Here is a 27,151-nt window from a genome sequence, read left to right as displayed (position 1 = left end):
TGCCTACTATAGTGCTTACCAGGCTTGCCACAGCAGGTGGAAAGGAGGCGATTGGTGGGTGGGATGAGATCCCTTACCTGTTATTATTAAGACTGCCTCTTGGGCTGGGGATTTAGCTCAGTGGTTTCACCGCCTGCTGCGCAAGCTCAAGGATCTGAGTTCAATCCCTGGTACCAAAAAAAAAAAAAAAAAAAAGACTGCCTGTCAAAGAGGAGAGTTAAGTGAAAAGAGGTGGGATGGAATTATGTTTAAGGAAAGATGTATTCATTTAGGGACCGATCACCAAATACAATAATATGGCGCCAAGCAAATGTGTCTTGGGATAACATGTGCTAGAGGTAATTCAGGGAGGTCAGTGTGGACCGCTGAGAAAATGTGAGTGAGCCTTCAGAAGCTGAAGAATGGGGATGGTCCCCACACACAGGAGAGCTGAACTGTGATAGACTTGGGGCTCTGATCTTTCTCAACCACTTTTTGTGTTTTTTCTTTGAAATTTGGAACTGAGGCAAGATGTGCCGGACTCGGGAAGGAGCCAGGAACGCATACCACCCGTGAGACTTGGGTTTCAGCTCTGAGAGGAAAGACTGCAGGACTGTTTGTTTATTTTGGAGAAGTGAAGGCTGGCAAAGGCTCAGGGTGGGGACAGTTTTTGAGAACATGAAGTAGCATTAGAAAAATTGTGGCCGAACAGATGTTTACAGTATTCACTAGGGACAAGACTAAACAATGATGAACTTACCTTTTAGCCCAAGGGGATTGAAATGAGGATTCAGGGAAACCATTGTAACTGAAAATGGACTGTTTGAATGAAGGAATCCATGGTATTTGGTTTTGAATAGTTTAGGGAAAGCTCAAAATGCGCCTTAGCTCAAGTCTAGCTAAGTCTAATTTCACTTTGCTTGGTAGGTTGCAGACTCTGAATACACCACCTTCCTTTTCTGTGTGATAACCTGATATTACAAATGTACAGAAGGAAACTAAATTTGAACCTTGGTCTTTGGCTTCTCGAGAAATAATGTTCTTAGGGAGTGATGAAGCTCACAGGCTAAGTGCATGGATATTGGTGCCAAGGAGACCTAGTTTCAACTCTTGGCTACTACTTACTGTGTGTGTTTTGGAACAAGTTCCTTAACCTCTCTAAATCTACTTCCTCATTATTAAATTGGATAATGGTAATATTTAGCTCATAGTTGTAAGTATTCAGTAAGACAAGTCATGGAACAGCAAGTACCTGACCTGGCGCACATTTGGAGCTTGGTAAATGCTAGCCATTGTACTGCCCTGCTGCAGACGTTCAAATCAGTGTTGGGAACTCAGACACAGCTATGTCACACCTCTTTTCAGCCTGCACATACGACCTCTGCTTTTTTCCCTTTATTACAGCTACTGGCCTTCCTGCAAGGACTCTTCACCTTCTATCACCATGGTTACGAACTGGCTAAGGATTTTGGGGACTTCAAGACACAGCTGACCATTAGCATACAGAATGTGAGTAGGGAGGGGGACAGGCTTCCATTCTCTGGTTAAGGGAAGGAAAAACCAAAATCTGGGTCTAGTGGCCAGTGACCCCACCTGCATGAACTGGAATGTAGGCACGGAGGCTGGGTCTTGCTCAGGTTCAGAGGGTAGCTGGGGATGGGCATTTCAGTAGCACTATGTGGGTCAGATCATCATCTTCTTCTCCATTATTTCAAAGCACTGCTTATGTTCCCGGAAGTGCTGTTGCTGATTGTTTTAAATCTGTCCCTCTAGTCAGGATTTCCTTTGGCAATGGACATCCCGCCCTAGCCCAGCCTCCCTTCTTTGCAGCTAGCTGCCTGGCTACAGGAAACCTTAGAATGTGTGCTCAGGGAATGGTCTGGGGGCACACGCTGACCTTTGGTGCAGAGGACATGCTCTTGTCCAATGCTTAGGAAAGGTGACAGGAAGTCCAGGTCCATGCGGTTCACTCCCAGTGTTCTCTCCCAAGTTTTAAACACTGGACCTTTTGATGCACAGACTCCTGTTTAGGGTGTTTGGTCAGTGCTTACCAGAGCTCCAGTCACCTTGTTCAGTGTTTGGTGGACCATGTTGGCCTGCATGTTGTCTCTGGGTGCTGTTGTATAGGAAATAGCCAAATGTTTCTATGTGAGTTGTATTGCATGACCTGTGGAAGTCTGAAGCTTATATGGTTCTCTGCATCATCCCAGAGAACAGGAAGTTGCAGTCTCAGAAATGGTTCTACAACAGCATGACTCTTCCGTTAGGCTGGCTTCTTTTGAAGGCTGTCTCTGAAATGGAGATTTGCATGCAGTAGGTTTACTGTGTGTGTGTTGGGGAGGGGTAAAGCCATCAAAGACTCCTTTGAAAGAATGAGCATGGAGCATGGTAGGGGGAGTTGAGCTGTATGCAGATGCCTCCATTAGTGCTGTGGGAGTGTGGGGCTGGGTGGGCCTTTGGAAAGGGCTGGTACAGAAGCCAGGAGCTACAGGCCACCCTGGGTACAGCAGCTCCCCTTTGAGGAGGGGCCCATCTGTGAGCTATGAGTGAGCATTGTTCCCTGTAGCTGGAGAAGTAAGGACCTCAGTCCTGAAGGCAGAAAGGCCCTTGGACCATCTGAGTTAGAATCACCTGGGATTAAGATCCATATTTCTGGGCCCAAAGATTCTAAATTAATCTCTAGGAGCAAGGCCTGGGCATTTGCAATTTCTGTAAGTTCTGTAGGTGATTTTGATGGTTGCTAGTGTTTGAGAGTCATTCAGGTTTAGGCCTCTAAGACCAAAGTGTACTTGTTTGAAGTGAATATTGGCCCAATTCTTAGAAGGTTGAATGTTCCTGATCCACTTTTAGATCTAAGAATTTTATTAGATTTTATTAGATCTTCTGAATTGTTAAACAGAGATTCCGATTCTTTGAGTAAAACTCCTTTCATTCTAGACAAGAAACCGGTTTGAAGGCACCAGGTCAGAAGTGGAATCCCTGATGAAGAAGATGAAGGAGAACCCTCTGGAGCACAAGACCATCAGCCCGTACACCATGGAGGGGTACCTCTACGTTCAGGAGAAACGTAAGTGCTTTGCCCAGCAGCAGCCAGGACATGCTCAGACCCTCGGAGCCTCTGTCTGGAAGGTGAAGCATGTCCTTGGTAGTGCTTGGCTACTGTGCATCCATGCTTGGGTGAGTGAGTCATTTATTGTATAATTCTGAATGAGAAAGATGGTGTCCACAGAGTCTTGCTGCCTCCAAGTAACATATTCTGTTTTCTTTTTATATTCTTGTGGCTGGGAATGCCCCGGGGACCTGGGATTTCCTGAGGCTCTGTGGTTGCTCTTCACTCTTGAGCACTCTGTACTCTCAGTGTAGTAGCTACCCCGATCATAGCAGCATTGGATAGTCGTACATGCTGAATCTTCTTCTCTATCAGCAGTCATGTTCTTTGGCAGATTTAATATTTGGTGATGCTGTTTTGAGCTGAGAGTGGTCATGACTTGGGCCCTTTTCCTTTTCTGCTTAACTCATTTCACCCCAGTATTTAAATTTATGAAAAGTAGAAACCAAAGGTTGCCTGAGCACCCACAAAAAGACCCGTAGCCCTGGTGATAATGATGTCTAAGAAAGAAATGCCATGTGCTGCTAAGGTGGTTTTTAATGGTGACTCACACATTTGTGGCTTAAAGCTAGCTACACAAAAGGTTTGTGATGGGGCTGTGCTCTGGAGGGCCAGCACTTCCAGGTGTAATTCATGATTGGCAATGCCAGAAATCGAATGTTTTTTTCCTGTCCTGCTTCCTTAGTGGGAAACACACTCCTCCTCCAGGTTTGTGCTAGTTTTGCATTCTTTTTGGGGGGCGGGTCCTCTTTTTAAGCAACTATTTTTGCTTCTTCATTTCTAGAATCACTCATAAAGTTGGTCCCTGGTGAAAGTGGGGCACTAGTGGGTTTGGGGAATTGGCTATAATTTTTGTTCTTTATTCTTATAGGGACAAGCTTGCAGAGGTTTGTAAGAAGCAGAAACCACTTTAGCTGTGTGCTTCATTCTCTGAATATAAAGTGATCCCCTTTTTGCCCCATGAGAACCTCCCACCAAAAGGTTTGAGGTCAACTTGAAAGTACAAATTTTCAGGACTGAAAAATGTAGAATGATGTTCATTGTAATCCTCAATTTATTAATATTATTCACTTACATGTGTTAGTTTTTTGAACTGTCATACACATTATTAGTCAGTTTTGTTCAAGCATGCTCTTTTGACATCGTGTAGATTATCATTGGAACCACTTTTTGGTTCTCTAACACAGTAGTCCAGAACATTTCACAGGGATACAGCTTTTTTTTTTTGTCTTAACATTTTTTTCTAACTTATTATTTTGAATAATAATGTGTCAAACTTATAGAAAAGTTGAGAAGTTCATGTTTCTTCCATTGGAAGTATGGAATAAGGAGCAACTGTATGACTTTACCCAAATTCACCAATTTTTAGCATTTAGTCACAATTACATCAGTTTTTCTTTCTCTGTGTAGGTGTGTATATGCATACCACCTTCTCACACATACTTTTTTTTCCTGAATGTTCAAGAACAGGTTGCATATACTATTCTCTTTTACTTCAGTGAGTATTTTTTACGAATAAGGATATTCTTTTCAGTAATTACAGCCAGGACATTTGATATTGTTGTAATATTTAAACTATAGTTTATATTTCAGTTTTGCCAGTTTTCTCAAGAATGCTTCTATATAGCATCTTGTTTTCCTCTAGTAGAGACGCACTCCGCATTTAGTTGTCATCACTTTCATCCTGAGAACAGTTTCTCAGCCTTTATCTTTCTTGACAATGACATTTTGAAGAACATGGTCCAATTCCCTTATAGAAGTTGCCTTAGCATGGGTTTGTCTGGTATTTTCTCATGATTAGATTTGGGTTATGTACCTCTTGTTCAATTCTACATAAGTAGCTCTGTGTTCTTTTTGGGCCACATCCTGAGGCATATGGTGCCCATCTGTTCCTTGATGGTGATGTTCATTTTGATCGCCCAGCCAAGGTATTTTTCTTGTTTTTCCACTGTACAATCACTGGTTTCCCTTTGTAACTAACTAGGAATCCGTGGGAAGAACTTTAAGATCATATAAATATTCTTCTCTTTATCATTCTCTACCCTCCACAGCTTTAGTGTTCTTTGGTGATCCTGACCTAACTTGATTTTTACTATGATGGTTGCAAACTGGTTTTCTGGTCCCACCACTCCCAGCACATCCATAGTTGCCTTTCATTGTACTGTAAAGAAGTGTCCTCCTTCCTCTTACTCCTGTCTGTCTATCTGTCTATACTTCTATCTTTCCTATCTTTATTTTATCTTGCTGCTTGATCTTATTTTATCTTGATTATCTTATTTTAGCTTGTCCAAGATAAAGCACTTCTAGAATCTTTGTGAACTTTCCTCCTAAGCTACAAGAATACACTTTGATGGTTTGTATTTTCCGTTGTTCTTGATGTCCCAATGTAAACACTTATGTATTGGTTTTTAAGCTTGTTAAATACTTGCAATTGGCAATCATGCCATACCATTAATAATTAATAAATGTCTGTTGATTATGTTTTTAAACATTATAACCATTTCTGTTGTGTGGTGTCTATTTTTTTTTAATTTTTATTTTATTGGTACATTTTAGGTATACAATATAATTACATTCATCATTGGAAATTTGCACCTTTACATAATCTCTCTTGGTTCTTATTTTTTCCCTCTTTCCCTGCCTCCCATGAACCCCTCCATCCCTCACTATTTATAAAGACTTTGTTTACTTTTTTTCATTTTCTCATATTAATTCCATTCCCTTCTTTCTTTTCCCCTACCCCTCCCACTTCCCCTTCCCCTTTGCCCCTTTTCTTCCTATTTCACATTATATATTATACCTTTCAGTCCTTATTTACACTTTTGGTTTCTCACATTAGAGAAACTATTCAGTATTTACACGTGTGTATCCTATTTTTTTCACTTAAGAGTATTGCCTCAGTGTGCATCCATTTAGCTATAAATGTCTAATTTCTTTTTTATGGCTGAGTAGTACTCCATTTTATAAAAAAAACACATTTTCTTCATCCAGTCTCCAATTGATGGGCATTTGGGCTGCTTCTAAGTTTTAGCTATTACAAATTGTGCTGCTGTGAACATGGGTGCACATATATCACTGTGGTATGATTCTTTTAAATCTTTGGGGAAGATACTCATCAGGGGAATAGCTAGGTCAAATGGGACTTCCAGTCCTAGTTCTTTGAGGTATCTCCATACTGATTTCCACAGTGGCTGCAACAGTCTATATTCCCACCAGCAGTGAGCAGTGGTCCTCTTTCTGCCCCGGCCCACCAGCATTTGTTATTGGTTGATTTCATGATAGCAGCCATTCTTTCTGGGGTGAGGTGGAATCTCAGTGTTGTTTTCATCTGCATCTCTCGAATGACCAGTGATGTTGAACATTTTTTCATATATTTGTGTGCTGCTTTTACTTCCTTGTCTGAGAAATGTCTGTTCATTTCAGATGCTCATTTTTGAATTGGGCCTTTGAATTTGGGGGGGTCTGATATTTTTCAATTCTTTATATATTCTAGATAATAGTCCTTTTTCTGAGGTACAGCTGCTAAAAATTTTTCCCCATACTGTAGGTTGTCTGTTAGCTCTGTTGATGATTTCTTTTGCAGTGCAGAAGCTTTTTAATAAGATGAGATCCCAGTTGTTGATTCTTTCTGCTAGTTCCCGTGCTGCTGAGGTTTTGTTCATGAAATCTTTTCCTATGCCAATGTCTTCAACAGTTCTACCTAACCTCTGTTCCAGTGGATTCAGCGTTTCAATTTTAATATTTAGATCTTGAATCCATTTTGATTTTAGTTTGGTGCATGGTGAGAGATACAGGTCTAGTTTTAATCTTTGACAAGTTGAAACCCAATTTTTCCAGCCCCATTTATTATTATTTTTTGGTACCTGAGATCAAACTCAGGTCCTTCCGCTTGTGAGAAAGGCGCTGGAACCACTGAGCTAAATCCCCGGCCCTCCAGCGCCATTTATTAAAGAGACTATCTTTCCTCCAGTAAGGGTGTTTGGCTCCTTTGTCGAAGATGAGGTGGCTGAGTGTGTCTGGAGTTGTTTCAGCATCATCTGATCTGTTCCACTGGTCCTCAGGTCTGTTTCTTTGGCAGTACCATGCTGTTTTTATCACAGTAGCTTTGTAGTAGAGTTGCAGGTTGGGGATTGTGATACACCCCCTGCCATGTCTCTGTTACCTAGAATTGCTTTTGCTATTCTGGGTCTCTTCTTGTTCCAAAAGAATTTTTGTTTTGTTTTCTCAAGGTCCATGAAGTATGGTGCTGGGATTTCAGTTGGGATTGGATTGAATCTACATAGCAGTTTTGGAAGTATGGCCATTTTCATGATGTTGATCCTTCCTACCCATGAGCAAGGGATGTCTGTCCATTTTCTGATATCGTCTTAATCTCTCTTTTCAGAGTGCTATAGTTTTTAGAGAAGAGGTCTTTGATTTCTTTTGTTAGATTGATTCCTAGGCATTTCAGTGTCTTGGATGCTATTGTGAAAGGAATTGTTTGCCCTATTTCTGTCTCAGTGGGTCTGTTGTTTGTGTAGAGCAAAGCTATTGATTTTTGTGTGTTGACCTTGTATCCAGCTACTTGACTGAATTTGGTTATTAAGTCTAGAAGACTTTTGGTGGAGTTCTTGGGGTCTACTATACAGAGTATCATGTCATCTGCAAAAAATGACAATTTGACTTCTTCATTTCCTATCTTTATTCCTTTTCTTTCTCTTGTCTAATTGCAATGGCTAATGTTTCCAAACCTATATTGAACAGGAGTGGTGATAGTGGACATCCTTGTCTTGTTCCTGATTTTAATGTGAAGGATTTCAGTTTTTGACCATTTAGTATGATACCGGCTGTTGGTTTTCCATAGATAGCTTTTATCAGATTGTGGTAGAGACTGTCTATTCTAATTTTTTGAAAGGTTTTTATCATAAATGCATGTTGGATTTTGTCAAATGCTTTTTCTGCATCTATGGAGATAATCATATGGTTTTTGTCCTTGGCTCTATTGATATCGTGTATTACATTGATTGATTTGCATATGTTGAACCATCCCTGCATCCCTGGGATGAATCCTACTTGGTCAGGGTATATGATCTTCTTGATAATCTTCTGCATTCTATTTGCCAGTATCTTATTAAGGATTTTTGCATCTGTGTTCATTAGTGAGATTGGCTTAGAGTTCTCTTTTTCGGTTAGGTCTTTCTCTACTTTGGGGATCAAGGTGATGCTTGCTTCCAGGAATGAATTTGGGTGTATTGCTTCTCTTTCAATTTCATTGAAGAGTTTAAACAGTAGTGGCAGTAGTTCCTCTCTAAATGTCTTGTAGAATTCAGCACTGAAGCCATCAGGACCTGGACTTTTCTTAGTTGGTAAGTTTTTAATTGCGTTTTCAATTTCATTGACTGATACCAGGTCGTTTAGAATTTTTAGGTCTTCTTATTCAACTTTGGTAATTCATATGTATCTAGGAATCTGTCCATTTCTTCTGTGTTTTCCATCTTATTGGCGTATAGGTTCTTGAAGTAGGTACTGATGATCCTCTGGATTTCTGCTGGGTCTGTTGTAATTTCACCCTTTTCATTCCTAATTGCATGGATTTGGGCCTTTTCTTTCCTTTTTCTGATAAGGTTGGCTAAGAGTTTGTCAGTTTTGTTTGTTCTTTCAAAGAACCAACTCTTGACTTCATTGATATTTGGTATGGTTCTCTTAGTCTCCATTGCACTGATTTCTGCTCTGATCTTTATAATTTCCTCCCTTGTATGAGCTTTGGGTTTGTCCTGCTCTTCTTTTTCTAGAAGGTTGAGGTTCAGCATCAGGTTGTTTAATTGGGCTCGCTTTGTTTTCCTAATATGAGTTTTCAGTGCTATGAATTTCCCTTGTAAGACTGCTTTCTTTGCATCCCATAGATTCCGATATGTTGTGTTGTCATTGTTGTTTAATTGAAGGAACTGTCTGATTTCTTCTTTAATTTCCTCTGTGACCCATTGGTTATTCAGAAGTGTGTTGTTCAATTACCATGTGTTTCTGAAATTCTTGTGGTTTCTTTTGCTATTGATCTCCAATTTCATTGCGCTATGGTCTGATAATATACAGGGCCTAACTTCAATTTCTTTGTACTTACTTAAACATGTTCTGTGAGCAAGTATGTGGTCTCTTTTGGAGAATGACCTGTGTGTAGCTGAAAAGAATGTTTATTCTTTTTTTTTTTTTTTTAAAGAATGTGTTTTCTTATTTTATGGCATGGAACACTCTTTACACATCTGTTAAGTTCATTTGTTCAAGTGTTCGATTGAGTTCTAGTATGCCATTACTTATTTTTTGTCTAGTTGGTCTATCTGTTTGTGACAGTGGGGTATTGAGGTCCCCCACTACTATTGTATTAGTGCATATATAACTTTTCATGTCTGTTAGTGTTTGTTTTATATAGTTGGGCAGACTACTGTTTGGTGCACATATGTTTATGATTGTCATCTCTTCCTTTTGGATTGTTCCCTTTACAAGGATGTAGTGTCCTTCTTTGTCTCTTAATCAGTGTTGGCTTGAAATCTACTTGATCTGCAAAGAGGATAGTTACTCCTGCTTTTTGGGGGATTCCTGTTGCATGGAGTATTGTTTTCCACCCTTTAACTTTCAGTCTGTGAGTTTCTTTTTGAATTGTGTTTCTTTTTTTTTTTTTTTTTTTTTTTGGTACCAGGGATTGAACTCGGGTCCTTGCACTTGCGAGGCAGGCGGTGGAACCACTGAGCTAAATCCCTGGCTAGTGTGTTTCTTGTATGCAACATATTGTTGGATTTTGCTTCTTGACCCATTCTGCCAGTCTATTTCTTTTGATTGGTGAGTTGAGACCATTAACATTGATGGTTATAACTGATACGTATTGAGTTATCATTGTCCTGACTTTTTCTTTTTTGTTGGATTCTCCCCCTTTACATTTAATTTCTTGTCAGGCTCGATGGATTCATTCTGCTGGGCTTCTTGGGGTTGCGATCCTCATTGTCTTTTCCTAGGATATTGTCTAAAATTTTTTGGAATGCTGGTTTGGTATTCATGAAGTTCCTAATGTGCTCTTTGTTATGAAAGTGTTTTATTTCTCCATCAATTTTGAAAGATAGTTTCGCAGGGTATGTCATTCTGGGTTGGAGGTTTTTTTTCCCTTAGGGCTTGAAATACTTCACTCCAAGCTCTTCTTCCTTGAGGGTTTGCGTTGAGAAGTCTGCTGTGATTATGATGGGCTTTCCTTTGTATGTGGTTTGTTTCTTCTCTCTAACTGCTTGTAGAACTTTGTTCTTCTGTTGGGTTTCCTGAATCTTAACCAGTATCTGCCTATGTGTAGATTTTTTTTTACTCAAGGCTAGTTGGAGTCCTATATGCCTCCTTTATCTGTATGTCAAGTTTTTTTCCCCTGCTTCAGAAGTTTTCTTTCATTACTTCTGTGAGCAGTTTTTTTGTGTCATCTGTACTCTCTCCTGTTTCTTCGTTGACTCCAGTCAGTCTTATGTTATTGTTCTTTGCATTGTCTAGCAGCTGTGCATTGATTTCCCATGGTCCCTTATAATTTTGAAGCAATTTTTCTATTCTTGGTCACTAACTGCAATCTTATCTTCTATATCTGAAATTCTGTCCTCACATTGGCTCGTTCTGCTGTGTAGACTTTCAATGTTAATTTTTAATCTTCTGGAAATCTGTTTGCATGTGTTTTATGGATTCCATTTGTTTCCTATGTTGGGATTCCATCATATTCCTCAGCTCCTCTCTAGATTTATTAATCATGTATTGCACTAGGAGCACAATCTCTGTTGTTATCTGAGATATTATTTCTGATTTCATTTTTTCCAGATCCTCTTTTTTGCCAGTTCAGGGAGTCAAGTGGTTGAGTATTATAGTGTTCCATCTCATTTCCCTTTGGGATTGCTGTAGGTGATCTGGAAGTCTGGTTTTGAGACTTATTTACGTGTCTTCTCACTTTGACCGGATGTGAGGGGGTGTTGTTGGTGCCTGCACAGCTCACCTCCTCTGTGCTGGGAGCAGTGGAACGGAGGCCGAGAAGCCCCTTCCTTTGGGTTGAGAGTAGGGGAATGGTGGCCAGAAGGTTCCTTTCTCTGTGGTGGGAGTGGTGGTATGGCAGCCCAGAAGCCCCTTCCTCTGCACTGGGAGCGGTGGAGTGGCAGCCAGGTGGCCCCTTCCTCTGGACTTGGAGCGGTGGATCTGCAGCCCAGAAGCCCCTTCCTCTGGGTTGGGAGTGGTGGAACAGCAGCCAGGAGGCCCCTTGCTGTACACTGGGAGCAGTGGAACAGCAACCCAGAAGCCCCTTCCTCTGTGCTGGGAGTGGTGGAATGGGGGCCGGAGGGACCCCTTCTCTGAGGTGGGAGTGGTGGAATGGCCTGTGTTGTGTCCATAAATATTTAAAACTAGCATTGACTGAGGTCCTTGCAGGCTGTTAATGTTTTTTTTCCTCTAGTCATTTTATTTTGCTGTTTAAAATAAAGGAATTGGCCAAACATTGAGTGAAATCAGAGACTTCATTAGACCTTGACTCTACGGTGTTTCCCTAATTCCTGAGGTATAGTTTTGTGAGACAGACTGATTGGATTTGTGCATTTACAGTCACCTCCATTCTGCATCTCTGGTGTCTCTGAGGCTGGCTTGTTTTCTACACTTGATCTTAGCCAAAAGGCTGAGAAGCAATGGCTTGTTTTCTATTTAGATACTTTTTGATTTCTGCTAAAGTGAAAAATGAGGGATTTGGAAGTAGATCAGAACCCCTGATGTCAGAGTCTCCGAGCAGCTGTGTGGGAAGCATGATGTCATTGCCTCAGATGGGAATGGTGATAGACACTTGAAGAAGTCTTTCTATGTTCTTTCTTCAACCATCTTTTTCCTGTCAGAGAAAAGAATGGAAACTTCAAATGGAGCTTGATGATGGGAATATGAATTAGTTTTCCCAGGGAACTTCTACTTCCCTTATATTTTAAGACCCACTGGATATAGCATTGGTGGGAATAGTGTTCATGAGTCTCTGGAGGAAAGCCTTGGGTTGGTTCCATTTTCAGCCTGCGGGATCAGATTTCTGTCTATTTCAGTCTAGCTGATGTGGAAATTACATTACCCCTAAAACAGTGTATGGGTGAATGAGCATTATGGGCTGTGTGTTTCTGCAGTTACTTATGTGCAGCCTACAGTGGACATGTGTGCACAGATGCTTAATGGGAAATATTACCTTACAGGTCACTTTGGAACTTCTTGGGTGAAGCACTACTGTACATATCAACGAGATTCCAAACAGATCATCATGGTACCATTTGACCAAAAGTCAGGAGGAAAGGGGGTAAGTTCATTTTTGAAATTTCATGCTTGATTTGCTTGACTAACAGATAATGGTAATAATGCATATATACAGTAATACCTCCAATGTTTCACTATAATTCTCTTAATTTTATACAGTAGTTCCAGAAGGCATTGTACATTGAAGAGGTCTAAAATATGATACTTATCCTTAGCTGTAAGTTATATTAAGAACTACAATTAAGGAAGATTCTTATATTTCACATGTGTAGGATATTAAATGTGTCAAATGTTTGTAGATGCCAAAACTTGGATGATCTCATTCTGAAACTGATTGATGGCACTCTCACTCAATCCCTGGAGAGCAGTTTAGATGTTCCAGTTCTCTATTGCTGTGTAACAAGTTGCCCCCAAACTTAGCTGCAGTCATTTTAGTATTTCCCAGTATCTGTGTGTCGGGAATTGGGGAAGCATTTGGATGGGTGCTACAACCTCAGAGTTTCTCATGAAGTTCCAGTCGGATGGTAGAGCAGGAACATTGTAAATCTAAAATAGTTCAAGGCTGGTCAGCTACAGTTTCTCCTTTTCCTGGGTCTCCTTCTCCCTCCTTGTGTGCTTGTATGGCCTCAGGGCCTGTCCATCTGGTCTCTGGGTGGGCTAGTTTGGGCTTGTTTACAACATCTTGATGCAGTTTGGCTTTGAGCACCCATGGGTTTCAGGAGTGAATGTTCTAGCAGTAAAAGCAGGCACTGCCTTTTAATAACCTAACCTCAGAGGTCATTAGCCTTGCTTTTGCCCTATTTGTTGCTTGAAGTGATCACAAAAGCCCGGCCATTCCCATTGAGACAGAACGTAGACTTTGTCTCTTGATAGGGGTATATTAGTGTCTTCTCTCTGAAGAGCATGTGGGACGGAAGATATTCTGTGGCCATCTTTGGAAGAGAAAGGCCATGTCAGGTTCCTTGGTCTCCCTGCTGTAAGGCAGCTCCTTCAGTTCTGCAAAATTCTTGCCTTGCCCAGAACTGCTGTCTCTTGTGTCCTGCTGGGTATTCTCATAGTCAAATGCATTTCCTATGGAGGTGATCTGTCTTTTCTTTCTGTCTGCTCTTACTACCTTCTTTTCTTCCCTTAGTAATCCACATTTCAATATGATTGTCTTGGGCTTGAAATTTTAAAATTTATTGCTTAGAAATTTTTGGCGTTCTTGGCTGTGAGGTTTTTGTCTCTTTCAATAACTCTGGAAAATTCTCACCGTTTATCACTGAATTTTGCCTTTCCTTACTCTTATTAACCTCCATCTAGATGTTTAAATGTTTTTAATAAGAATTTTATATTTTTCTATTTTTTAAGTGGTTCTAGTGATTGAACCCAGGGCCTCATGCATGCTAGGCATCCTTGACTACACCCCAGGGCCTTATACTTTTTATCACTTTGGATCTCTGGACGACATTTTGAGTAATTTCTCTGGTTCTGTCTTTAAATAATTTTTCGGTTTTATATACCTGTTGATGAATTTTTACCCTACCAGGACTCCACCTTTGGCCCTCTCTATAATTCATTTTTGTGCAACATGTTGGGATTGTGTACGTGAGGCATTGTAGTGTTCAGGTAGAGAGTGCTGGCTCTGATACCAAGTTTCCCTGAATCAGGGGTGTTAGGTGCTATTATTGTTACTGTATCTACTCAGCTATGCTGTAGCCTTGGGCTCTCTTCCACTTCCAGTTTTTCTTCCTGGCTTTCTTTTATTTCAGCCACAATAGAGAAGATAATCAGCATCTCTGTTCCTTCCCTTTGTCCAAGCAATAACAAAGCCCTTTTAGTGTTTCTTGGCAGGGGTGGATTAATTTATAAATAATCTCAGGAAAGCAGACATGTTAAAATATTGTAACATTGTGAAGTTAAAAAGTTAGAAGGAATATTATAAACTTGTGTTACTAGGAATCCCTGTTTTTTATGAAATGGCCATAAAGGCAGGCCTGTTTTTCTTGGATAGACTCATAGTCCATTGCCAACTCTTAGTCTTTCTAGAAATCGGCTTCCCTGAATTACTCTCCCATAGTCTTTAATTGGGAGCTTTTTTTTCACTTTACCAAATCTTTAATGAAGAACTCTCTTCTATTTTCTCTACTTTTGCTTGAAAATAAATGATAGAAACCATTATGGTGGTGTTTGGGACTCCTCAGACTTCAGTGAGATCCTAGTGAGTTGTAAGAGGTTTTGTGAGTTAATACCGATCATCTTCTTGGGACAGACTCTGACACCAGTGGGTGCTATCTTAGGATCGTGATACTATAATTCATTTTTCTGATAATTATTCCCTAGAATTATATAACCTTTTATAATTTTCTACATCCTTTTTTTCCAGAACCCTATATTGGCCATTTGATCCAGTCTTTTTCCTTGTACAAAGCTGGAAATTGAGGTCAGAGAGATCAGCTGATGAGTGGCAGAGTGAGTGCTGAATGTGTCATTATGGAGTCTGAATCTCCTGCTGAAATCATGCACTTTCTACCGTGTCACTGTGTTTCTCCAGCTTCAGGTAGTGGAACTAGAAGGACAGGCTCTGTAGAAATAATGTGGTCTAGGTTTGTGTGGGGCATCATGTGAGGTCTTTGCATACATGTTTGCGCAAAGCTCTCCAAGGACCTAGACACGTAGACTTAATTTAGAGAGTAGGGTGGTTTTTTCCCCCTAACATTGGTTTTATTCTACCCTTTCTGCCCACTAATTGTCCCTTGTGGTTTTGGGTATTTTTTATTTCTTTAGAAGTCCCCACTGTTCTTCCAGCCTCAGGCCTAGAATTGTGAGTAGACTTGTTCCAGCCATGCGTGGTGAAAGAATATCCCTTTGTGTGCTTGAAACCCTTTGTTATTTTTCTGCTACTCTCAGGAAACAGACCAGAATCCTGCACTGTTTGGCCCCTACCCTCCCTCAAACCCTTTCTCATTTCACTTTTCCTCTCTTTCTGGGATTCTATCCACACCAGCTTTCCTCTGTTCCTCTAGCACTCTCTGGACTCTGACCGCAGGGCCTTTTTACCTGCTGCTTTTGTGCCTTGCTCCTTTTCTCCTGTTTTTATCTCCTGGGACCTCTCCTAATCCCAGCTCAAGAAAACCTTCTCTGCCTTCCTGATTAGATCACATCCCTTTTATCTTTTTTCAGATTTTTAAGCAGTCTGTGTTTTGCATGTTGGTCATGGATGTAACTTTTTTTCCCCAGTACCAGGGATGGAACTCAAGACCTTGTGCTTGCCGCTGAGCTACAACCCCAGCCCTGGATATAACTTTTTATTTAAGTGGTGGTTAGCTATACCTGCCACTTTTTAAAACCTCAAGTAGTTGAGCAGATAATCTTTACAGATATTTCCTCATATGGCGTGGTCACACTTGGAACAAAATTTTATCTTGTTCTTTTTTCTGCTTCTGTTGGATGATCCTTTATAGACGCCTTTCCCCTGACCTTTCTCCATGGCACTTCATTTAAGCTTTGAAAGTGGAAGCTGATTCATAGCTATTAAATCTGAAATATAGTTAGGCATTAATGAGGTCAGATTGCTTATTCTTGTTGAAGGACAAAGTTAGGACAGTTTAGTTTCAAGATCTTAATTGGCTTGATTTTTGATTCTAGAACCAGGCAACACTTCGTTTCATAAAACAGAGTTAATCTTCTGATGAGCTAAGCAGAAGAGGTTGGTTTTAAGACAAAGAAAGGCTGATAAAAGCAGAAACAGAGAACATAAAGTAGATTAGTCATTTTAAAGTTACTTTCCTTGTAGGGAAGGGACAGGGAAGCAGAAGGATGGAAAGATAATTGGTCAACATGAGGTTACTTCAAGTTAACTTTTGGTGTAAGAATTAAGTCAGAGGGAAGTACAGTCATGCCAATTGAAATGAGCCTGTTTGGAAAATTTGGCTGTTAGTTCATTTCTCCTGGTTTCTTGAAAGGTTAGATAAACAGCTTAGTGATGAGGAACATTAGCATGGGTGACTCCATGTTGACTTTTAGTCTGGTCTCTTGACGCCCAGAGTGGGAGCCTAATCCAAAACAATGGCCTCCTGTAATTTTTAGTTAATACACTCATGTATCTTACAAAGTAGAAATAGAACAGTTCTCAATCTGAGTAATTAATCTTTGGTATTCAATAAAAGACAATAGATGTAGAGCGTGTGAATATAAACTGTCTCTTAAGTCTTCTGTGTTTTTTGTGCTATTTTGATGTCAGTGAGTGGTTAAGTTTACCTCATGTAATCACACTTTCTATTATTTCAACAAATTAGGCAAGCTTGTTAATCCCCTCACCCCACCCCCAGCCCCCTTTAGAAAAAATATTGGCCGAGGTAGGAGAAACAGAAACCCTAGCAGATTTGTAAGTAACAGAAAAAGAACTCAGGAACAGTAACTTCTGTGTTTCTAGACAGTAAATCAGTACTAGGAGATAAAATTGTCACGTTCCACTTAATAGTATAGTAATAGTAATTAGCTATGAAAAGTATGAATAGTGATTAGCTATGAAAAGAAACAAACTCTTGATGTACACAACATGAACAGTTAGGCTGAATGAAAAGAAACCAGACAAAAAAGAGTACATACTGTGTGGTTCCACTTATAAAAAATTGTAGAAGATGAAATCAATCCATAATGACAGAAATCAGGTTGAAGAGTTGCCTGAGGATGGAATAAGAGCAGGGTTGGATTACCCAAAGGACATAAGGACATGTGAACACATCTTGGGCATCTTTTACCTGGTCTAGGAAGGTGTTCTTGAAGTGATGACTGGCTCAAGGGTATAGAAGCCCAGTCTTCGGAGTACATCTTCTTCAACTCTTACCAAGTCTACAAATTAAACCTGGTTAAGATATATGACCAGGAGCTCTTTCCATCTACTGTGAATTGATGCTGTATCATCTTGATCCACAACTACTAAAAATGTTTGGTTCTAAATATAACAGGATTTCCAAATTTTAGCTGCAGGAGGCTCTTACCTGAGAATGTTTATGATTAATTTTTCATCTCACATGGTCATGAATTTTGAGAAGATGATGTGCTCTCCTGTTTATGTGCTATGTTTGTCCCAGGGAGGAAGAGATCCCACATTCTGGCCTTACTTCTGTAATCTGTGTCTTCCCACTAGGGAGAAGATGAATCAGTCACCCTCAAATCCTGCACACGGCGGAAAACAGATTCTATTGAGAAGAGGTTTTGCTTTGACGTAGAAGCAGTAGACAGGTGAGTACATTACACTTTCTTTAGAAACAAATCTTGCTGAATTTGGATTTTCTTCCTTTCTTTTAGTCAAAACTTTTCTACCTTTTTCTTCTCCCTCCCATCTCTATTTCTCACTGTATCCATTTTGGATTAGATCTTAGGCCTTGGCTGATTTGCAAGGATCAATACAGTGTCCCCATATTTCAAGTTCAGCACTGAATCACAGGGTTTGTTTTGCTTTATTTGCTTTAATGTTAGCACTTCAGTGCTTAGGAATGTGTATTATATCTCTAGGAGGTGTGTATGTGGGGTAATATTCAAAGATAACTATCTTATTTACCATGATTGTATCTGTTCTTTGAGGGTTTTTTTCCCTTAAAGAAATTAATACAGAGATTCAAAAGAAAATGGGTAGTAGATATTTTAGTCAAATTAAAGAAAAAGCTTTTAATTATAGTATTTCACCTACCACTCTATGTGTATGCACACCCAGGAAAGATACTAAACCACTTGTGAAATCAGTCTTTGGAGAGAGAGCCGTGTGTTGTATTCCTCAGGATTTATAGTGTCTCTCATTAAGTTGTACCATTTCATGCTGTTAAGCTAGTTTGACAAGATTCCAATTCTTTGAGGCACTTTACTTGGCAACAGTTTAATTCTTTCAATGCAACTCACGTGTTAAGCTTGTTTGAGCTGCCTGTTCAAGATCAGCAATGTTAGTACCGAGATCCTTAAATCTCAGCATGAGACTCATTTAATGCCATTTAATCTTTTTCCTTTATTTAAGAAAAGCCACACCATTTTGTCAAGCCAGCACTGATATCCTGCCTGGAGAATGCACTTGGAGCCACCATCGCTGAGCTCTAAGGGGTCCTGACACTGAGTGTCCCCAGGATGGGCTGTGCTCCTCCTTGTGCTGGCAGGGTTGGCATGCCTTCTTGTGGCAGCTCTCTCCTCTGCACGATGCGTGCTGGAAGATGCATGCCCCTTTAGCCTAAATTAGAAGTTTAAGATTTCTTTTAATCAAAAGGAAACAACATCTCCTAAGCAATTTAGTCATTTACGTTTGGCTTCTAAAGCCTGACAACTTGGGTCCAAATTTTGACTTTGCTGCTTAGTGGCCATGTGACTTTGAGCAAGTTACTTAATCTCCTCTGGCCTTGATTTTCTTATCTGGGAAATGAAGATTATTATAGTATCTAGTTCATAGGATTGTTGTAAGGATTCAAGGATGTAATGCGTGTAAAATGCTGGGCAGCATGGCAGATAATAAGTGTTCAACAAATATTAGCTGTTGATATATCTTGTCATTTAGCTTGTCCTCCATGTTCATCAGACTTATATTTCCCTTCGCTTCTAAACATGGAGGAATATAATTTATAAATAAGAGAAAGTGCCCCTGCCCTTCACTGTGTGTGGGACTGTGAGAGAGGGAAAATAAAGGAGAAGGGCTATATGGAGGATGGGTGGAATTGGGATAATAAAGGGGAACTGAAAATCAAATTGGTTCTTGTTTTAACCAATCTGAAATCTGGATGCTTTAAGTATGTCTTTTAAAAAATTTTAGTCATGGAATTAAGGGAATCCATGTTACTGGGATCTTTGAAGAGGTTCAGAAGATGCATTTGTGTTGGCGGGGAGCTGGTTTTGATGGCCACGAAATGTGTAGTTCCTAAAGACAGTCGTATATTTGTATGGTGGTGTGGAAGAGGGGATGCCTTCTGCTGCAGCTCTCCATCAGATTGAGAATAAGCTCCAAAATGCTTTTGGGAGCTGTTATTTTCTATGTTTTCTTCTTCAGAAGTTCCCTGAGAAGTTGTGGAGAATTGTTTAGTAGGCAGTTAAAACTCCCTGTTGCATCTTAATCTCATCTCTACCTTTGCTAATACAATGTTTCCTAGCACCTTCCCTCCTTTATCATGCCCCAAAGCCTTGGCAGGCCCCAGTTTTAAGCCAAGAGCAAATATGTCACACTTGAGATACTGAATGGGCTCGAGAAGTTGATTTCTCTCTAGTGTCTGTCTCTGGTCTTTCTGGCTTTTGGCAGAGTTCAGAACCAGGCTGCTGAGTCTCCCCTAAAGCAGGAGGTAAATCAGCCATTCTGTGAAATGTCATCTCGGTTTTATAGGAGTCTCAGATGAGGTTACTGTTTGGCAGGATTTTTCTTCTCTTTCTACTTTTTTTGACTCCAGTGTCCTTCTGTGTTTTTCTCACATACCTAGGAGGGACCAGGACAAGGAGGGCAAGGCATTTCCATGTGCTGGGCAACAGCCCTGGGTACTTTCTCTCTGAACTCGTGACTTTTCCTTTATCATCTGCACCCTGTAGCAAGGAGGCCAGTGCTGCTGACCCTGCTGTCTTTGGCCATAGCGTCCTCAGCTCTACCTGCTGCCCACAGAAGCAGAGGTCAAGGTGCAACTTAGCACCTGGGAAGTGTGATTGTAAAAGAGGAATGGTTATAGTTACCAGTGCAAACGTTTGAAATGCTTCCAGAGTATCTTAATGATAGAATATTAGACATTTATGTAGTGGCTGTTAATGTGGTATTCTGTCAGGATACACATACATACCAAAGTGTGATTTATGTGACTTAGAAAATGAGATGTTATGGGATTTTAGAGCTGATATTTTAGAAGCTGTAGCCTTTAGGAAGTGACATTCCCAGAGTTTAATGGGTTGAGTTGGTTACCTCAGGGTCTCTTTGGTTTTTTTTGTTTTTTTTTTTTGGTACCAGGGATTGAACTCGGGTCCTTTTGCTTATGAGGCAGGCAGTGGAACCACTGAGCTAAATCCCCAGCCAACATCAGGGTCTCTTATTGTGTAGTTGGGCTCACTTGCATTCTGCATCCACTGGGATGCTATCTAGAACTACAGGTTCTGATGCCTACCCCAGACCCACACAGTCCCAACTTTTTGAGGCTGATCCCCTAAAATCTGTATTTTCAAGCTCTTTGGTTATTCATTATTCTTACTAATGATTATTGCATTTTACACTAGCATTTCCCAGTACAGGTTCATCAGAGAACATAAAATCATTTTTCTCACTAGAGATATTACAATAAGCAAGACAAAACACAATAGCAATATAAAAAGCAAAACAAACAAACATAAATCTCAGGTTCTTTATTCTTGAGCTTGGTTCTTACCCATACAGAGGAGAACAGTGTAGCTAGTAGAAAAGGTCATGTCCAGTCTGTGGCACAGATGATTTTACCAGGAAAAAGGCAACCACCACTACCACCACAATAAAACTCCACCTTTTTAGTTAAGGGATGTTAATAATGAATGAGGAGTGAGGAAGCTTGGTGCATGCTGTATGCCAAGTACTCTTCATACATGTAATCTTCATTATAACCCAGGAAGGTGGCACCTTCTTATTCCCACTCCACTGCTGAAGGGTCTGCGGTTCAGAGGGGTGAAGTTCTGTTCCCCAGGCTAAGGTGGGATTTGAACTGAAGGTCATAGCAGCTTGTTCCAGGGTACACCGCAGCCACAAAACTCAGAATATTTTAGAAATGTTCCTGGAGGTGAACAGGGTGCCACCTGCTCTTGGCAGGTGTATTTCCAGGATACCATGGTGTTTTCCCTATGCACGTGATAGAACTTGAGAAGTGCTGTTCTCACTGTGATCATTTGTATTTGGCATCGTAAACTAATGGTGCAATAAAATAAATTTGCTTCTGTCCATGTATTACTCTGTGACCTTTAGAAAGTTCTTGCATGACTAAATCAAGAAGTTAGGCAGATAGATCATAGAACTAGGGACATGGTATATAGTAGTTATTCCATGCATGCTATTTCTTTTTTTCCCCTGTATACCTCTTCTTTCACTTTTTATTTTTAAGGTGATACTCATCAGAAATCTAGAAATTAGGCCTATAATCTTTTCCATGTGTCCTACACCCTTCTCTTTGGCTCCTGCATAATTTCTGAGGCCTCATCTCATTTAGTCCCTTGTCTGTAGTGCCTTCCTCTTCAGAACTAGTTTGGGGGAGGTTCAGACCTGAATGACTGAAGATGTATGGCCTATTGTGAGCAAATGTTTCACAAGCTAATATTAGCTCTTTATGTCTTTCATTTTCCTTCAGAAGGGTTTTATTGTCCCCAACATTGAACAAAGTTAAGAGAAATTCATTTTATTTCTTTAATCCAAAACTTAAAACTTGCTTAGATCAAGGTACCATGTCCATCCAAATGAACATAATGGTCCTTTGACTTGTGGTTGTGGGATGTCACCACAACATGCTCTAAAGGAGGATCTTTTCAGATTTTCTTAGCAGGTGCCTTTCATAGCAAATCATGTCCCTACTAAATTCATATGTTGAAGTCCTAACCTTTAGTTTCTGAAAATGTAACCTCATTTGGAGATAGGATTTTATAGAGGTTATTAAGATAAAATGAAGTCGCTAGGATAGGCACTAATTTACCCCAACTGGAACCCTTATCAGGAGGGCAAATGCAGACAGAGACAACATGGGCAGAGGGAGAATGCTCTCCCAATGTGAAGCAGAGATCAGCATGATGGTCTCCAAGCCAAGGAATGCCAGACTGCCAGAAATCCACAGAATCTAGGAGGAAGGAATGGAGCAGTCTCCTGCACAGACCTCAGAAGGAACCAGTCTTGCTAATGCTTTGATTTTGAAAGGAGGCTAGAAGCCTCTGGACCTGGGAGGCAAAAAAATTTCTGTATTTAAGACACTAAGTTTGTGGCACTTGGTTACAGCAGTGCCAGGAACTAACAGTGTTGAAGAGGAAGGAATCCTAGCAAAGCAGCATCCTGATGGCTTTTTAAATGGATGGCTCAACACCATTCACATAAATTACCTTCCTTATTTTAGTTATTCCTATTATTACTAATTATTATTGTTATTATTATTATTATTCCTCATCCTTTTTTATAGTAGTAGCCCAAGCCTTCATTAACTTAAAAGAAAAACATCACCCCTTTTTTATACCTTCATAAGGAAGCATTCTTTGGTGTCTTTTTATTACCTTACCATAGACCCTGCTCTTGAAGGTCTATATTTTATATTGGTTAACTGACTAGATTTATAATTTTTTTCCTTAGTATATGCCAACATTTTTTTGAGAGAGTTTAGTGTAAAATTTCTCGGTGAAAGATGGGATATCTTATAAAAGCACCCTTTGCTGGTAGTGCTGTGTGAATTGGTGATTCTTGCCAGTGTCTGAGTTCAGTTACTTTGAATAATTAACTCCACCATGTAGTACTTTGTGGAAATTAATGAGAAAATGTAGGGAAACATTTGTTTAAGTTAAAGAATCATAGTGGAAGTCCTTTTCCAGCATTTCTGGATTTGTTTATTTTTTAAAGAAATTTTTCACAGATGTATGTAATACATGGATATTTTCTTCCAAATGTTTTTCAGGAGGGGCCATTAAACATATGGAAAATAGTAGAAACAAAAGGCTTTTGATTCACTGAATCAGAGTAGTATCTTGGGGGGGGGCAGTGTTTATACTTGGGGGACAGGAAACAATTAGAAGATTTTTTTTTTCCTCTGGAACTGGCTGACTCCAGCAGAAGTCCATCCATATGAAAATCTGATTGTGTTATATGCCCCTTCCCCAGAATTGTTGACACTGTTGGCAATGACCCAGGTTGGGCAATGACCAGTTGTTAGAGGTGGTCAGGGTACTTTGGGCTAGGGGTGGAATAAGGGCCCGACAAGAATAGTTGCTGTCTTTATGCTGTCTGCCTTTGTGTGTAGAATGCACACGCATACACATACAAATATTCAAGCAGCTGAGGTATAAAAACCATGCTATTGAGTGTTCTAGCAAACCTGGAGAGCCAAGACATCACAGGAGAATGTGACAGCCTGGCAGACTTAACGCTTCCATTCTTACAGAGAATGTTAGCACGACTGAATACTCTGCACTTACCTCCTTTCTTGCTTCTTGCTTTGTTTATTGAGCATAACTACATAGTAGAGACTCTTCTAACAGTGAGGGATATAATGTTCATGAAGCTCTATGAATTTGTTGGTCTTTCTTTCTTAAAGTCACATCTAATTCTTTCAAGTCCTCCTTCTTTTGTAAGCGTGTAATAGGTAAAGGGAGACAGCTCTCCTCCGAGCTAGTCCCAATCTGGCACATTTACTGTCAATCTGTCTTCTTCCTCCCATCCTGTACCCTGTGTTTGCCTCGTGATGGATGGCCTATTCTTTGTATTCATTGGCTGGATGTTTAAATAGCTATGTTTTTCCTACTTTTGTTCAATTCTGATTGTCTTAAGTGATCATTATATACAGCTCTAAATACATTAAGTACTATGTGCATGCAATTGTTTTTAATTTTTTTTTTCTTTTGGCTTTTTGAGGCAAGGTCTTACAGTGTACCTCAGGCTGGCCTCAAACTTAATATGTAGCTCAGGCTGACCTAGAGCTAGTGATCCTCTTGCCTTAGCCTCCTGAGTGCAGAGATTACAGGCATATGCCATTGCACACAGTTTAATTTTTTTATAGTGATGGAATTTTGAGATATATTATTTTGTTCTTTTCCTTTGGGACTTTGGAGATGAGACTAGAAGAGCTTAATTAAGTTAGTTGCTAATTAAACTAAAACTTTGGCAAGTGCACATGTAACTTGCATTTATGTATATAGGTAGGAGGGGAAAACCCAGGAAAATGGAGGATTGGTTAAAGTCAGAATAGTAAAGCCAAGGAAGATTTTTGGAACATCTAAAAAATCTTTCAGAACTCTCCAGTCAGTCTGCACCCTCACTTCAAATATGTTTTTTTGGTACTGGGGATCAAACTCGGGACCTTGCACTTGCAAGGCAGTTTAAATATGTTTTTACAGCAGGCTGACTGTTACAGGTACAAGATTAAAGAAAGTCGAAGTTTCAATTCAGCATCTGCCCTTTACTGGCTGTGTGACTCTTGGTGAGTGGTTTAACCATATCTGTAAGATAGGGCTCATTGTAACTGCCTTACAGGACTGAATTGAAAATATACTACAGTAATGTTGATCTCTGATGGAGTGGTATGCCCGGAAAGGTTGTGCCTTTGAATTTATTTATTTTTTCTATATTCTAAATCCTAGTAATTGTTCTTACAGTGAACTTTAGCTTTGGTGGTGCTCTGAGCCTGCTTATTATCTTACAGTGTCCCAACTTTTCAGTTCACCTATAAGAGCGAAATGCAGGTGCATTAGGAGTATACATGCAAAGGGCCTGCTAAGGGAAGACTCCATCTTAATTATATATGCGGTAACCTTTTATTTATACCCATTTCTTATAAAAGATAAAGTTTTATATCCCCCTCCAAATTATGATCACAAAAGGAAAACATACTCGTTTTAAAATAAAATAATTTTATGAGTTTTGGCTTGTTATGTGATATGTATGCATGTACTGGTTTGTATGTCTTTATGAAAATACGTGACTGCGAAATTTTCCAAAAAGAATGGATCATTTTATATAACAGATTTTGTTTCAGCATTCAGCCTCTAGATGGCAGTTTTGTATATGTATTAGTGACCACTGTATAACATGGTCAAGTTGAAAATTTGCTGTCCTTTATACATTAACAATTTAGCTGTGTATGTGTATGTTATGTAGAAATGATTATCGTGTGTATATTACTCCTTAAGAGAAAGGTTTTCTAAATGAGTCATTCTTTCTCTAGAAGTTCCTTCCTCCCACCCTTTCATGGATCATTCATACCTCTTTCCTGCTCAGTTAGCCAGGACTCTGTTTAAACGTTGCCTTTTATCTGTCTTTCTGAACTAATATATGAGGGATCGTTTGAGGATGGTGAACGCAACAGATGCATGATTACACTCCAGAGTGTGCTGAAAGTTAGGTGGGCCTACTTTTCCCTCTTGATGCAGTGTGCCTTTATCTTGTGCAACAGATGAATCCATTTTTCCTGGTTTCAAACTTCCTGTCCCTCCTCTTCTTGCCCTGTGTTTGGAATAATACTTGATTTTGCCTTCCTGCTGGTTGGATTGGAGTGCTGGACTCAGTGCCATTGACATTTCAGGCAGGAAATGGCTTTTTCCTTCCTCAGAGGGTGTTGCACTGTTCTGACTTCCATGATTTGAACAGGGAAGATACCATCCTTTCTGAATTGCTTCTTGAATGTTCTGTAAAATAAGCTCTTGGGCAAGTTCTAGGAATCTTTAGAATGCATGGAGTGAGAACTCATCATTGAGCTTTTTGATTTTTTTTGTCGTTTCTAATTAAAAGAGGGAGTATTTACTGTTTGATTCTGGTTTAAGTAAAAATGTGATATGGTGGTGAATGGGTTTGATGGGAGGGTGACTGAGGCAACAGTTTTATTTTAGTCTTTAACATAGTGAAATTTGGAGTTTTATTGATTGAATAGACCAAATTATTTACCACCTTCTAAATACAGAATAACTTCGTTTTTAAAAAACCTATACAAACATTTTGCAGTTATATAAATCCAAAGGAAGGAAACAATTCAGCCAATAAATTTCACTTACGTACATTTCTATTTATCATAAGACAGAATGGTAAACATGGAAAATAAGTTACCAACTAAAAGATTATTTTGTCTGTTGTCAATAATAATAGCAAGTGTTTGCATTCTCCCTGAGTCTTATTCATGCCATCAATCAATCTCTTTCTCCTGGTGCATTCTATTACAATTTGCTTACTTCTGCATCCCTGGTATTTAGTGTCATGGCTGGCACATAGCAGACACCCAATCGATATGTTACATTTAATGCCAAAGATTTCTCTCTTTAGGCTTCTTGATGTTTTACGATAGCAGTCTCATTTAAAATAAAACTGTAAGAAATTTTTCTGATGGGATTTGGTGATATTTACTCTTTAGACTATTTTTATTGAAATGATCCTAATTATTTTAGGACCTTTCTTCCCAAGAGGTTGGTGCTGTAGGCATTAATAGGTTATGCTTCACTCTTTCATTCACTCATTAGGATCATCTCCTTTTAAATAATTGATTAGGAGCTGCTTCTAAAAAGTTCTTAATGTATGTGTGGGAGGGGGCCTCCTTTCTCAAATGAGCAGTCTTCTTGAAGGAATCCCAGCACAGATACAGTGCATGCACTCGGGGGCAGTATGCCATTGTGATTACCATATGGCCTGCTTTAGAGTCAGACACACCTGGTTTGTGTTCAGGATCCAGGACTGAATAGCAGTGTGACATCATGCAACTAATTTCTCTGAGACTCAGGGTTTTATTTTTCCTTTTTTAAAAGGAGGCACAGTGATAGTACTTCATACAACTATAGTGATAAATAAATGATAATTCAAGTAAAGTTCTTAGCACAGTTCTTGGCATATAAAAACTTTCAAGAGATCTTAGCTATGATCTGGAGGTGACCAATTTGCAACTTCCGGTTTCTCTGTCACTCTGTCTCTCTTACCTGTACTTCGCCCCATTACCATGGCAAATGACAATGGGTGACATCTGCCTCTGTGTCGTGAGGGGAAATGCTTATTTGTTCCTGTGTCTCTGTCAGAAAGTGAAAATGCCAAAGAAAAACCAAAAGGCTGCCGATTTTAAGGAAGATGAGACCACGCATATTTTCCTTGGGGCAACAAAATTTCTTATCCAGGCTCCCTCATTTTGCTTACTTATCTGC

At 39.8% G+C, this 27,151-nt stretch overlaps 1 protein-coding gene across 6 annotated transcripts in view; it reads left to right on the top strand.

Annotated features, from left to right (window-relative positions):
- Arhgap26 (Rho GTPase activating protein 26) overlaps window positions 1-27,151 on the top strand; it is a 466,045-nt gene that overhangs the window by 141,485 nt on the left and 297,409 nt on the right. For all 6 annotated transcript variants that reach the window (XR_002398131.2, XM_004854324.4, XM_021266145.2 and 3 more), the window contains exons 7-10: window positions 1,384-1,488; window positions 2,917-3,046; window positions 12,289-12,389; window positions 17,478-17,572. Coding sequence is in view for 5 of the 6 variants with exons in the window: in XM_004854324.4 (XP_004854381.1) it covers window positions 1,384-1,488; window positions 2,917-3,046; window positions 12,289-12,389; window positions 17,478-17,572 (431 nt within the window). In the remaining variant the exon portion in view is untranslated. The remainder of the gene's footprint in view (window positions 1-1,383; window positions 1,489-2,916; window positions 3,047-12,288; window positions 12,390-17,477; window positions 17,573-27,151) is intronic.

Source organism: Heterocephalus glaber, unplaced genomic scaffold, assembly GCF_053883595.1.
Source record: "Heterocephalus glaber isolate CG9 unplaced genomic scaffold, H.glaber_assembly_v1.0 deba00001463, whole genome shotgun sequence".
NCBI lineage: Eukaryota > Metazoa > Chordata > Mammalia > Rodentia > Bathyergidae > Heterocephalus > Heterocephalus glaber.
This window is presented reverse-complemented; position numbering and strand designations above follow the sequence as displayed.